The sequence below is a fragment of the Euprymna scolopes genome, chromosome 18 (genome assembly GCF_053919585.1).
Source record: "Euprymna scolopes isolate OS-2025 chromosome 18, ASM5391958v1, whole genome shotgun sequence".
Taxonomy (NCBI): domain Eukaryota; kingdom Metazoa; phylum Mollusca; class Cephalopoda; order Sepiida; family Sepiolidae; genus Euprymna; species Euprymna scolopes.
In genome coordinates this window covers 111721015-111734093 of record NC_136499.1, presented here as the reverse complement: position 1 = coordinate 111734093, position 13079 = coordinate 111721015, and the positions used below count along the sequence as shown (strand labels likewise).

Genomic DNA, 13079 nt, shown 5'->3' with positions numbered 1-13079 from the left:
CAGCCACACCCAATGTGTACCAATGGCCACTTGATTGCACCAGGGGATCACGATACTCTTCAGCACATCCAGGTACACTTTGGTGTTGACTTTCAAGCCGACTTTGAAGATGTGAGGTGGCATGATGTGGCCCTCACTTGAAACCAAACCAATAACCGTTGCCGAAAACTTTGTTGAGCTGTGCCCTCAAACATTGAACCATCCAGATTTGCATTTTGAGGGTGCTGGCAATGGTCCTGTTGTCATAATTTGTATCGGTAGAGAGTGAGTTGTACAGCGGCGCATCTCCGATCTCGCTCGTTGAACATTGTGTCGTTTTCAGACAGGATAAAAGACTCCTATCGCTCTTGGGATTTGTACACAACTGACCAACAAGTAGATGATCTGCAACAAAAAAAAAAAAAAAAAGAAAAAAAGAAAACTGTTTTTTATCAAACGGAAATGGAATCATGTCGTCTTTTCTGGGGCGACAATTTTATCGTTCGATCCTGTGAATCTAGCATCAAATATTGCCAGACATTATTATTCTGGGTGGGTGCCAAAGTATTCTTTCTTGCCTAAAATAACCCTAACTCTAACCCTAACTCTGTAGTCAACACAACCGCATACCCTAGACCATATTGCTGTAGACGCCGTTATTCTTTCTATCGTATTGCAATTATACAGTAATGGCGATTATATTGTTGAATATTGTTGCATAAAAATACTAATGTGGTGCAACCCTTTACCTGCATAAGTTAGATATGTCTCAAGATGGAATATCGTTATCACATTTGGGGAAGTATTAGTCAGAGCATTATTTCTTCTTGACACAAATTGTATGTGTGCTTGTACGCCTAACTAAAACTTCAAAACTACACAGCAAACCCCTACAAAGTTGATATTTTTTTTAAATCAGTATAACCCTGGAAAAAAAATATCTAAGATTTAGTAAAAATAGATTCATTTTTTTGAGGATCAAATAGCTATTTGTATCATTGAATGCTATCAAGGGTCAAACATTGCTCTGGAAGTATTTTTACTTTTATTTGGCGTTTTGAGTAGTGCTCTGAAGGCCTCCAAGTTTGATTTTTTTTTTTTTCACTCCTCCCATAAAAAAAATGAATTTCTCTTCTGAGGTGGGGGAGAAACTGAACTATTTGACATCTTCTATTTAATTTTTTTACACCATCGGGCATCGCCCTCGAAATCTATTTAATGGAGAATTAACTCTTCTGTTCTGTACAGTTGCTTTTTTCATAGAAGAGGTGTTACTTGTCTCTCTATACTTTATCGTTATTTCCATTGGAGGTGCTTGACTGAGATTCAATTTTTTATCTCCCTCTTGTAAGACTTTTACTGCAAGAACTCATCTACTTGCCGCCATGGAAAGAACATTGCTTTCTTCCTACGTGTGTTTTATTAACCCTTGTTTTCGAGTGACATTTGACCTTGATAAGTGATGACTAGAGCTAGGACAACAGCATGTTATTTTCATTGTTTTTACTCTCGAGTGTGTACCCGTTGATATCTTATATGCTTTTATGTAGAGTGATGTGGTTTTCGGCTGATTGACTGTGTTTAACTGTGTTGGATATATACTCGAGAGTCCAAACAATGATGAGAATATTATGTCATAGCCCTAGTGATGACGTCATAGTTGAAAAAAGAACTAGTTGAACACCATTCGAGATTAAGATGATGATATTATACAGTAAGAGCTTCCATTGTTGATTTGGGCAAAATTTTATGACTTCTTTAGCGTTGTTAGCAGGAGATAGTCGGGATACTGAAAAAAAAAAGAAGATAACTTTCTTCAACACCTGCAAATAGTGAAATAGTAAAGAAAATTAAACTCTGTTTCGCTGGCCTACTTCCCGGTGAAATACAACATGGTAACCTTCAAATCCAATGTAAACAAATACTTGTTGAGTCATCCCTATAAATCATCAAATTCTACCCAATCTACACGATTAACGATTACTACACTATCATCTTACATTCATTAACCTTTATACTCGAATGGCCTTCGGGCCTTGATAAGTGGTGATTCTCAAGTAAAAAGAAAGAAAATTCACGGACACTTTGTTATATTATTTTACCTGTAGCAGACCACAAGTTGAATACATCTTAGAACTGCACGCCTGTGGAACTCTGTTCCGTCTGCCTGCTTCCCACCTGACTACAACCTGGATGTCTTCAAGTCCAACGTTAACAAATTCCTAATGAACCGCCCCCTTAAGTAAACACTTCATTAAATCTCCACACTAACATACTGTACTTGCAATAACCCTTATCCATGAGTGGCTTCTGGGCCTTGATAAGTGGTGACCACCGCGTAAAAAAAAAAAAATACATTCATATTCTTAAACTTTTGTAAAAGAAGGAAAGAAAACCGTTACATATTAGGAACCCAGTAGCAATTAAGTTAGCCAGTGTTAATTTTGACAAGGGTCACATTTAGTGCATGCCAGGATAGCCTTAATATGCAAACAGAATCGTTCTCAGAGATGGGTGACGAAAAGTTGAGACAGAGGGCAGAGGTCAAACGTCGGAGCAAAACAAAGACAATGAAGAATGATGCCATGTTTTCAAGCTGAGAGAAAAGTAAGGTTTTCAGATCAGTCTTTGCATGGAAGTTGTGCGAATCAGACACCGCCAATGATGCAGAAAACTGGTAATCTAAGCGAATGTTACCGATGTATCTGTCCGTGCGAGTCACTCATTTCGTAAAGATAAAAAGTTAAGAACTAAGTAATTAACCAAAGGAGCATTTTTTCTCTTTCTTTTCCAAACAGAACCTTGAAGAAAACTCAGCATCCATGTGTTCTCTTTCTTCATGAAAAAACGCCTATTTCTACTGCGACCACTAGACAAAATAGCCGCATAAAAGATTAGCATGTATAAATACTCCGCACATATGTATAGGATCAGTTCCAAATTTCCTCCTATTCTTAACTTATTCTTAAGTTTCTCCTATTTTTTTTAACTCACAGAAGTTCGAAGACGGGAGTGGTACCATTAAAATGAGCGACCTTTTGTGTTCCAGAATTTATTTTTCTACATAATCACCATCATTCTTAATGTACTTTTGCCAGCGATGAACGATGGCTGTGCATGGACGTCTGGAGCACACTTTATAATATGAGGGTCGTTTAAAAAGTAAAACCTATTTTTCTTTTTACACAAAAGTTAAAGAGCTACGAAAATGGGAGTGGTGCTATTAAAACAAGCGACCTCTTGTGTTTCAGAATTTGTTTTTCTACATAGTCACCACCATTCTCAATTCATTTTTGCCAGGAATTCAATGACGCATCTCTGCTTCTGAAGCACGTCATTGTCAAGGATCGCTTTCTTAGAGTTTCACTCCGTCATCATAGAGATTAAACTTTCAGGTCACGAATGTATGTTCCGCTATCATTACAATACAATTAGCAATACCCTTTAATCAATACCCTATAATCAATACCTTCTAATCTATTCAGCGGAATAAAAAAATAAATAGGAAGCATTGTTTCTGGAATGCCCCTCGTATAAAGAACTCGATTTATTTTACTATATTTCGTTTCTGAATTTGTTTAGATAAGACTTGATAATTTGTATTATCTGTATTATTCAGACTACCGTTTTCATTTTGGCTGCTATTCTCATAACATTTCGGCCAGTGTAACCTCCGACCTTCTTCAGATGTATCTTTGTCAAACTCGGGGACCTTTATGTGAAACTCTGAAATCTATATAGAATCTCGAACGGAAACTTTTACTTAATTTATGGGGGTAGCTTGCTCTCGTAACGTCAGCCATGAGCAAGAAGAAGTCTTAAGCAGTTCTTAATCATATTCTTAGTATCGCCTGTACCGAGGATTGAATTTTCAATTACAAGAGGCTGTTCACTAAGACCTGGATATTACTTAGCAATTATATCAGAGGCCAGAGTGCTCTTCATTTAGAGGAGCTGGGTTGATTTTTTTTACCTTCCGACCTTGTGCCACATCTACTTGAAATCCGTTCATAATAAAAGGAACATTTTCTCTATGTGTCTGCCCGTTCGTCAGTCACAATATTTTTCAGTCACATTCTTATAGTTGAGCACTTTCTGTTGAATAAAAGTCGGTCAATTTAGCTCTTATGCGTAGATCGTCGTATAACGACTTGATCACTGTCTGTCTGACGTAATGAACATTTAAATTTAAAAAATGTTTAAAATTCAACGCTATTTCACACGATTAATGGTAGCCGAATGGATACGGTCTCCGCTAATCGAGCCAGAGATGTCTCGTGTCGCGGGGTTCGAATCGTTCGACTGGTAGTAATTGTGACACCCTGCACTGAAGAATCCCGAAAGGATGAAACACTAGTGTCTGTAGGTATTTAATTATTATAGTAAAAAAAATAATTATATATATATATATATATATATATATATATATCTTTCTTTCTTTCTTCCCTTTTCATAAGTTTTTGATTCGGTTTCGATTCAAGCTGATGCACCCAAGTCATATGGACTTTTATTTTTGGAAATCGCACCTTTATAATTTATAATAATCGATAGAACATTAACTCTATAATAATATTTATGAAATCTGCAAGAAATTTATGAAATCTGCAAGAATTAAAATATATTTAAGCGTACTTTACGACATGGGCTACGCCGGGGGTCTCTGCTAACTAAGAAAAATATTTTTGCAGTTTTAACAAAAGGGCTACAAAAATATCAGAGCGTCTCCATTTACACTGAACATCTACAGAATGCAAAAATCAATATATTACATTCGAATGAGTCTCCTGTCGAATTTTAATTAATACCCGGTTAGGTTTTTTGGTTTTCTTATGGAATAATCATCTTTAGTTAACTATTACGTGTAATTATAACCATGCAGATATTCTACATGATTTATACTTGCTTAATATTTGCGTAAAAAACTTACAGTAAACACAAACCCATTTATATATATATATATATATCTATCTATGCGTATATATATTTGTTGAAACAATTGTGCCTACCAAACTCCTCTGTCAGTTTTGGGTCTACAGAAATAAAACTTAATATATACCGTATTCCTAACCCATGTTAAACTTTATATTTGGGTATTAGTTGGGAAAAATTTTTTAAAAAATGGAATTTGCCAGGTGAAGGTCGAACGATGGCATTACCAATATGCATGCGTAACGTAATAGCTATTGGTTCATGTTTTAATTTTTAGTCTTGCAGCAAACATGTCTTCATAGCTCACGCATTAACTTCAAAGGAAAAAGTAAATCGTAAGCTAAATTTGTTGGTTTCGATTCTCGGTTGTGGCGCACGAGTCATTTTTTAAAAACTTTTAAAATTATTACTATATATTGACATATATATATATATGTAATATATATATGCATATATATTTGCATATATATATTACATATATATATATATATATGCATATATATGTAATATATTTGCACATATATATATGCATATATATACATATATATATGTAATATATATACATATATACATATAATATATATACATATATATATATGTAATATATATACATATATATATGCAATATATATGTAATATATATATATATACATACATAAACATATATATACATATATATATGTAATATATATACGTATATAAACATATATAAACATATATATGTAATATATATACATATATATAAACATATATATACATATATATAATATATATACATATATAAACATATATATGCAATATATATATATATATACTTGTATATATGCGTGCGCGTGTGTGTGTAATATATATATATATATATATATATGTATATATATATATAGATGGAGCTGGAGTGTTGTATGTTTTAGTTTAGATATTAGTTGATGATACTTAAGACGTATATATATATATATATATATATATATATATATATATGTGCGTGTGTGTGTGTGTGTGTGTTTAGTTTTGATATCATAGTACATATTAGATTCAATATAATAATCGATAAAGAATCGTTTCTATAATAATAAATACGAAATCCGCATGAATTAAAATATTATATTTAAGCCTATATTACGATCGAGCAATGCTAGATGACTTGCTAGTATAATCATAAAATTCTTTGGACCGTCCGACCGCCTTTGCTTGCATCTTGCCTATCGAAAAACATTGTTGTCATGGAAACCAGCTAGTATTTAATGAAATTCACATTCCTTTCCGCAGTCCGACCATCTTGAGTACAAATAAACGTTGATTAACTTGTAGACATAGTTTCAATCATTAAACTAAGTTTTGGTTTCGGTTTCGATTCTAGCTGATGGCACTCAAATCTTTTTTTTTTGTTTTTACTTTTTAAATCTTGACTTTATATTTGTTAGAATATAAAATTTTATAATTGACTTTATAATGATAAATACGAAATCTGCGTAAATTACACTATCATATTAACCGTATTTTACGATCGTGCAACGCCGGACGCCTGTGCTAATATATATATATATATTTTATAAAGCCCTCCTCTTGGGTTGAGCACTATCGTAAATAATCTTACTCGCTACTTAATTTAGCTGAAAAAATGCGAAGCTCGCGGTTTGTTTACAAACAAACGTTTGAGCACTTTACGAGTGGCGGACGGATGTTTATTTAAATAGACATTCGGACAGATTACTTACGGCCACTGCTTCCGTAGTCAGGGGGTAGAACTGCCGACTGTCATCACGACGGTTCTAGGTTCGATCCTCGGCTTGGGATAGGTGTTAGTCTAGCGGCACTGATGAGTTGTGAAACAACGAAACAGGACTGTATGTCGATGACTAAAATATATTTTATATATATATATATATATACTTTTTATTTGTTTTTGCATAAACATTAATATGTCGCTACACACTCATGAGCATTTTTCGGTCAATTAGTTACTAGTAGCTAGAGATCTCTTCAGGTGATATAGGTTATCGGTATCGTAATCAAATTACGAAAATTGCTGATTATGGACTGCTTTTGTCTAAGCTATATCGCCTGAAGAGGTCTCTAGTTACTGGTAACTAGCTGGCCGAAACATGCTCATGAATGTGCAGTAGCGTACCCTTATCCCTGGGTGGCTTCTGGGCCTTGATAAGTGGTGACCACCGTGGAAAAAAAAAATAAAAATAAAAAAAATGTAAAAACAAATAAAACGTATACCTTGCCCTACTTCGGTATTGAGCACTCTTGTATTAACCTCATTAAACTTCAGTGGTTACTTTGCCCCTTGAAAATATTAACCTCGAATTATATATATATATATTTATATATATATATATATATATATATATATATATATATGGGAGGGCGCATGCGTGGAACAGACAAAATAAATACAACAACGCTTTCGAATGTATCAATAAATAAATAACGTTTTATATCAAACTCAGCAGTCAGATGAATTAATGGAGAACTTCCGGTACTTATAAGGCGCTTCCGGATGTTTGCGCATGTGCCAGTTTAAAGCGTTTCTCTGTCGACACCTGTATTCACAAAACTCGCACTTCAAAGGCTTCTCGTCCTTGTGTATAAGCAAATGCACTTTGAGGTGTCGCTCGGCGGCAAACTCCTTTGTGCAACCGGGCCACGAGCAGCGAAACGCCCGTATGTTGAAGTGTTTGACTCGAATGTGTTCCTGCAGGTGAAAGTTCTTCATGAATTTCTTATTGCAACCGTCGTAGATGCAAGAGAACTCTTTCGTCTTGTCATGTTGCTCGCGTATGTGTCGTAGTAGGTCCATGTTGTTCTGAAAGAAACGTGGGCAGTCGTTGATGGTACACTGGACGGTTCGATCGAGATGCAGTTTACGATGGAGCCGCAGTGACTTGGACGTGTAAAGTATCTTACCACATGTGTCGCACACGTAGTGTTCAGCCCGACTGAGACCGCAATCGCCGTGTACCTTCTGACGATGTTCGTAATAGTTTGTGAATGTTCGGAACTGCTCAGCACACAAATCGCATACAGTATTTCCGTTTTGAACCTGAAGACATCGATTCAGGGCGAATTTAGGATGGGAGAAGTCGTCACTGCATCGATCACACTGAAGAGGTTCTGGCAGTTCTACCGGCTCCCCATTGTTATCCTCGGGTATGTCTTCATCGTCTGCATCCGGGGCTCGTGCCAGGAAGCTTTGGTATTCCAGTCCACACGTCTGACAGAAGAATCGGATAGGAACATGCTGCCGTTGGTGGGACACTTTTTCCTCTGATGAAACGATCTCGTTGCAAATTTTGCAATGGTAAAGTTCCTGAAAGAAGTTCCGTGGGGAAGATTCCATAGAGTTATCGTCTGAACCCCAGTTCTTGTCGCCTTCGAGCCTGCGTTTTAAGGTAGCTGAAGATACGGAGCGTGGTATGGGAGATATTGATCCCTTAAGAACATCTGTTGGTGACAAGGGTATTGTGTAGAGTTCGCCATCTTCAAGCTGCGAAGGCGGTCGCGGTTGGTGTTCATCATGCGGTTCTTGCTCTATTTGTTCTTGTTTTAAATGTTGTAGTTGTTTTTGTTGTTGCTGTTGTTGTCGTTGTTGTTGTTGTTGTTGTTGCTGCTGTTGTTGTCGTTGTTGTTGTTGTTGTTGTTGTAGTTGTTGCTGCTGATGCTGGAGAAGCATTTGGTGTTGTTGCTGCTGCTGTTCCTGATTTCGAGCTCTCTCTTCTCGCCGCTGCTGCTCTTGCCGCTGCTGCTGTTCGATTTGCTGCTGCAGTTGTTTCTGCAGCTGCTGCTGGTGCATCTGCAGTTGTTGCTGGGTGATTTGATGTTGCAACTGGGGCGACGCTCCTGCCATCATCGGCGTTTGTTGTGCCGCCAGGAGAGAACCCTTTGCATTCTTCCGGTTTCGTCCGGTTCCGTTCCGCCTGGAGCGGAAGGCTCGCGGTCGAATCCGGAACGATGTACAGATAAAATTTGCATTCGGTTTCATGAAATCGTTTGCCGAGTGAGGTTTCCGTGGTTTTATGTTCTTCAGGGACCGTGGCGATAAAATCATCTCTTGGTAAAGTGGTCCCCCACCGCTGCTGGTTTGGGCAGTCGACGTAACAACCGGGTTTGAACTGACCGCTAGATTTTTCACTTTCCCGGCCTGGCTCGTCATTGTCGCCGGAGTCTCACTAACAATCTCGACACCATCAAATTTATCATCTGATGTCGACTTGCTGGCATCAACCGGTTCTGTTTTTACGGTGTTCCTCTGTTCCTGCAAAGGTAGCTCCGAAATCAGGGGCAGATCTTTCTGTTCGAACCCTATCAAAGGTTCAGGTTTGCTGTCCACAGCTGAGACATTCGAGGTCTTGGGCCGTTTATCAACAAGAAGTTGCGTAAGCATTGGTAGTTTAGGAGGTCGACCACGCCTTCTCACGGGTTTACCCATGGCTGAAATTGCCGTATGCGGATAGACCATAATGATTGATTGTTGTCCAGAGCTGCTGTTTGTGTGAGTATTCGACACTCCAGATGACGTCATTGTCACAGTCTGCTGATTTGGGAGGTTGGTATTTGAATTGGTTGCTTGCGTGGTCGTTACTGGAGAGCTCGTTAAAGAGAAGTTTATCTGAGGCTGGACGGATTGATTAACAACTGTATTTGGCACGCACACGTTCTGTAACGGTCGCATAGTCGGAATAAACATAAGAGCCTGTGACGTCATTGGTTGTGACGTCATCGTAGACATTTGTGTTGCAACCGGTACTGCGGTAGGTGTGTTTTGATTCGGTGGAGGAGGCTGCTGGATAGCTGTACTTTGGATATGGTTACTTTTTACTTTGTCCGTCTTTGACCTTGACCTCTTGTGAGATGATAGTTTTAGAATACTTGTGTAAACACCCGGGAAGATGTTGCTTTCGGCGACCAACTTAAGCTGGTCCTTTTCGGGAACCTTATCGGGAACGAATGAGGGTAGCGGCTCCAGTTTAGGTACAGGAATCGCTTGTTGGGGCACCCCCACTGGCTGTTGGTTTCCGGTTTGCATTTGTGTCAGAGTTGGGAAGCTCATCGGGTATACATACATGCAGTTGTCATTCTTTTGAAGGGTGACAACGTTTGTCGGAAGTGATTGGACATTAGCACTCGTCGTCAAGGGGAAGAATTTTGCAGTCATATTTTGTCCTGCAGGCCCCAAGAAATTCGGATTGAATTGGGGCATCACAAGTTGCTGCACGTCGCCAGTTTTTGCGGTTGATTCTTGCTGTAGCGAGGGCACGGCTGACGTCAAAAGCGTTTCTACCGTCGATGGTTGCTGTTTATTGTGTTGTATTTGTAGATGTTCCGATGGTTTCGTGATAGGCACGGATCCGGAAACGTCTATAATTCTTGGAATATCTGATCCGCTAGAATCGATTATTTCCGGGGAAGAACTGGCGCTGCGCCCCATATGGAGCAGGTCTGGTTTGAGATCCGGTTTTTCAATATCTGAGACTGTCAGAAGGGATGACGGAGGATCGGTGCTAGGAACTGGACGGGAATCCTGGAAGGAACGAAAGTTCTCTTTTTCGTCTTCTGGTGAAAAATCGTTCTCATATGTTTCGTGTATATGCGGTTTAACAATGGGGGCATAGAGATTTAAAGAATAGTCTTTAGGGTATTCAGAGCTTTTGTCAGATATAAATGAATGTTTAGGAGAAGCAGACGGCGATGTTTGAGGTATGACAGCTGAGTTTGCAGATAAAGACGCGACCGACTTAGAATTGTTCGGTTCTGTTTTAACAACGCTCAAATCCAATGGTATCTCATTGTCTGAACTGTCGTTTGGATCACCAGCATTGAGTTTGCCATATGTAACCTCGTCTTTCAATGGTCCATATCGAGCCATCTTAATACTGGCGAGGTAATGGTTGTCAATGTCCATTTTCTTTGCGGATAAACATTCCCCGTGATTCAAAAGCACGGGCGACTGAAAATCCCTGTCCACCGAGCTGGGAATTTCATACGTCTCCGTATCGTCAGAATTATCCGTCGCAGAAGCAACCGGTCCCGATTCATTTTCCCCGTATCTCGGCGGCGCCTTTGGACTCGGTTTTCGGTCCTTACTATCTAGATCCTCTGCCAGAATAGACTTAAACAGTTTCGAACCTTGAGTGATATCCACGCCGTACCCATCGTTGTAAGATGAGAGGTCCTCGGTTTTACATGCAATGGGAACGGGTGTCAGCTGCTCCTGAGGTTCGAGATAACGATGCTGATAAAGCGAGCTGCGTTTGTAAGGGGATCTGTGATTCTGTTGATAATCTTGATATCGGTAGAGATTATTTTTATCCGTCTGCTCGATATGCTCCTTGTTGCTATTTTCCGCATAAGCCGGCAATTTGGTGTGGGGACTTTTGTTTATACAATCGTCATAACTGCCTTTTCTTTTGCGACGTCCGTTGCTGTCTTTTTGAGGACCGGAAGTCAGAACCCTGCCGTTGATATAATTCTTCGATTCCTGCTCTTGGAAGTCTTTTGCGGTTTGACACTTCGAGATGTTGGGATCTTCATTAATGTCGTCGACTGATGCAGCAGGGTTTGTCAATGGTCCGGAGATGTGGTATGGTGACGGAGATCTGTGGGCAGTTTCCGGCGAATGACATTCCTGTTTTATGGTGGTCAGAAGTGTACTGACGTCTGGCGCTGGACAGTCGTTGGTGTTGAAGCTTCTGTTCGATGTGACATCTTTTTCTGTTAACCTAGAAATATAAATAAAACAGCATGAGTAAAAAGAAAAGTCTAGAGATATGTTAATTTATGGAAAAAATGATAAGCATGGTAACATGCTGGTAGAAATAGGGACACGAACACATAACTAAAAGCTTGACCAAAATATTTCAGCCGATATTCGTTTGGTGGTTTGGCTTTATTTAATACTAGCCTGGGTGCCCAGCGTTGCCCGGGTGTTTAGAGTTGTGTGTTGAGCAAAAAAAAAAAAAAAGAAAAAGAAAAAAAGTGGTAGTAGGCAGGCAGGCTCGAACAGGTACCGCGAAGGAGAAAAAGAAAGTGACGTAGGTTTAAATCAAGGCTAGTCAATCGAAAAGAGAGATGACTTTGGAAAATATCGGCGAAAAAAAGCGACCACTCCTTGTAGAAAAGTCCCCTGTTGAGGGTGAAGAAATTAATGTTTTTGACCAATTTTTCGATATTAGCTGTCCAAAGGGTCTATCTTCAAAACGATACCAATCTCGTGAAAATCCGTCGCCTCTGTTAAACAGACAGGTGAGATTTATATTATAGATAACTCGATGTTTTTATATGGTGATACTTTTTTCGTATCAAAGATGAGAAACGGTTTTAGGAAGAGACAATAGATGTTGTGTGTGATAGGTATGTGAGAGGGGAGGAGGAGAGTTAACCTGATGTAGCAGAACTGAACAACAATTATTTGTTTCTGCAGAGTTTACAAAATAGGATTCACAAAAGAACCGCTTTCATTCGAACCCGGAATCCATCCAATACAAAGAAAAGAGAAATATGCAAATTGTGGTACCGTTGGGATATAAGGATGTTTTTATTTTATTTTTTTTTTTTTGCGAGACAAACAGAACGCAATCTTGTTTACGCGATCGAACGTAATTGTAATTTTGTGAAGAAGAAGAAGAAGAAGAAGAAGAAGGGGGTACGACTATTGTCTGCGTGGGCAAGGAAAGACGACTCTTTTTTTTTTTTTTTTGTCCTCACATACTGGTAGAAATAGGGACACGAACACATAACTAAAGCTTGACCAAAATATTTAAGCCGATAAGTTTGACCATATTCGTTTGGTGGTTTGGCTTTATTTAATACTAGACTACCCGTGACCCGTTGGGTCAGTATGTTATATTAGCTATAGAATTCATGTATGAGCGTGACACGTGTGACGTAAAGAAAATAGTTTGTTTTTTTACATAACAGAAACATTTCTATGAAAGTATATTAAAATGAAAAATCACGGACGGATCACTACAAACATAAAAAAAAAAATCCTCCCTATTCGTGTAAAGTTATCTATTTTTCCGAATAATCGCTCAAAAATCAAAAATTAAACATGATTTTCCTACGAATCGTACACCGACAAAAGTCATTTAGCAGCAAAAACGCACGTGAACCTACCGATGAGAAATATAAGAATGAAAAACCCATATTGGAATCCTTCAACCAAG

General features: G+C 38.5%; 1 protein-coding gene across 2 annotated transcripts in view; it reads right to left on the bottom strand.

Annotated features, from left to right (window-relative positions):
• Positions 1–7326: 7326 nt before the first annotated feature.
• The window catches only part of LOC145297765 (uncharacterized), a 182775-nt gene continuing 177022 nt past the window's right edge, over positions 7327–13079 (bottom strand). For both annotated transcript variants that reach the window (XM_080144008.1, XM_080144009.1), the window contains exon 3: positions 7327–11633. In XM_080144008.1, the coding sequence (XP_080000134.1) occupies positions 7361–11633 (4273 nt within the window). In that variant the 3' untranslated portion in view covers positions 7327–7360. The remainder of the gene's footprint in view (positions 11634–13079) is intronic.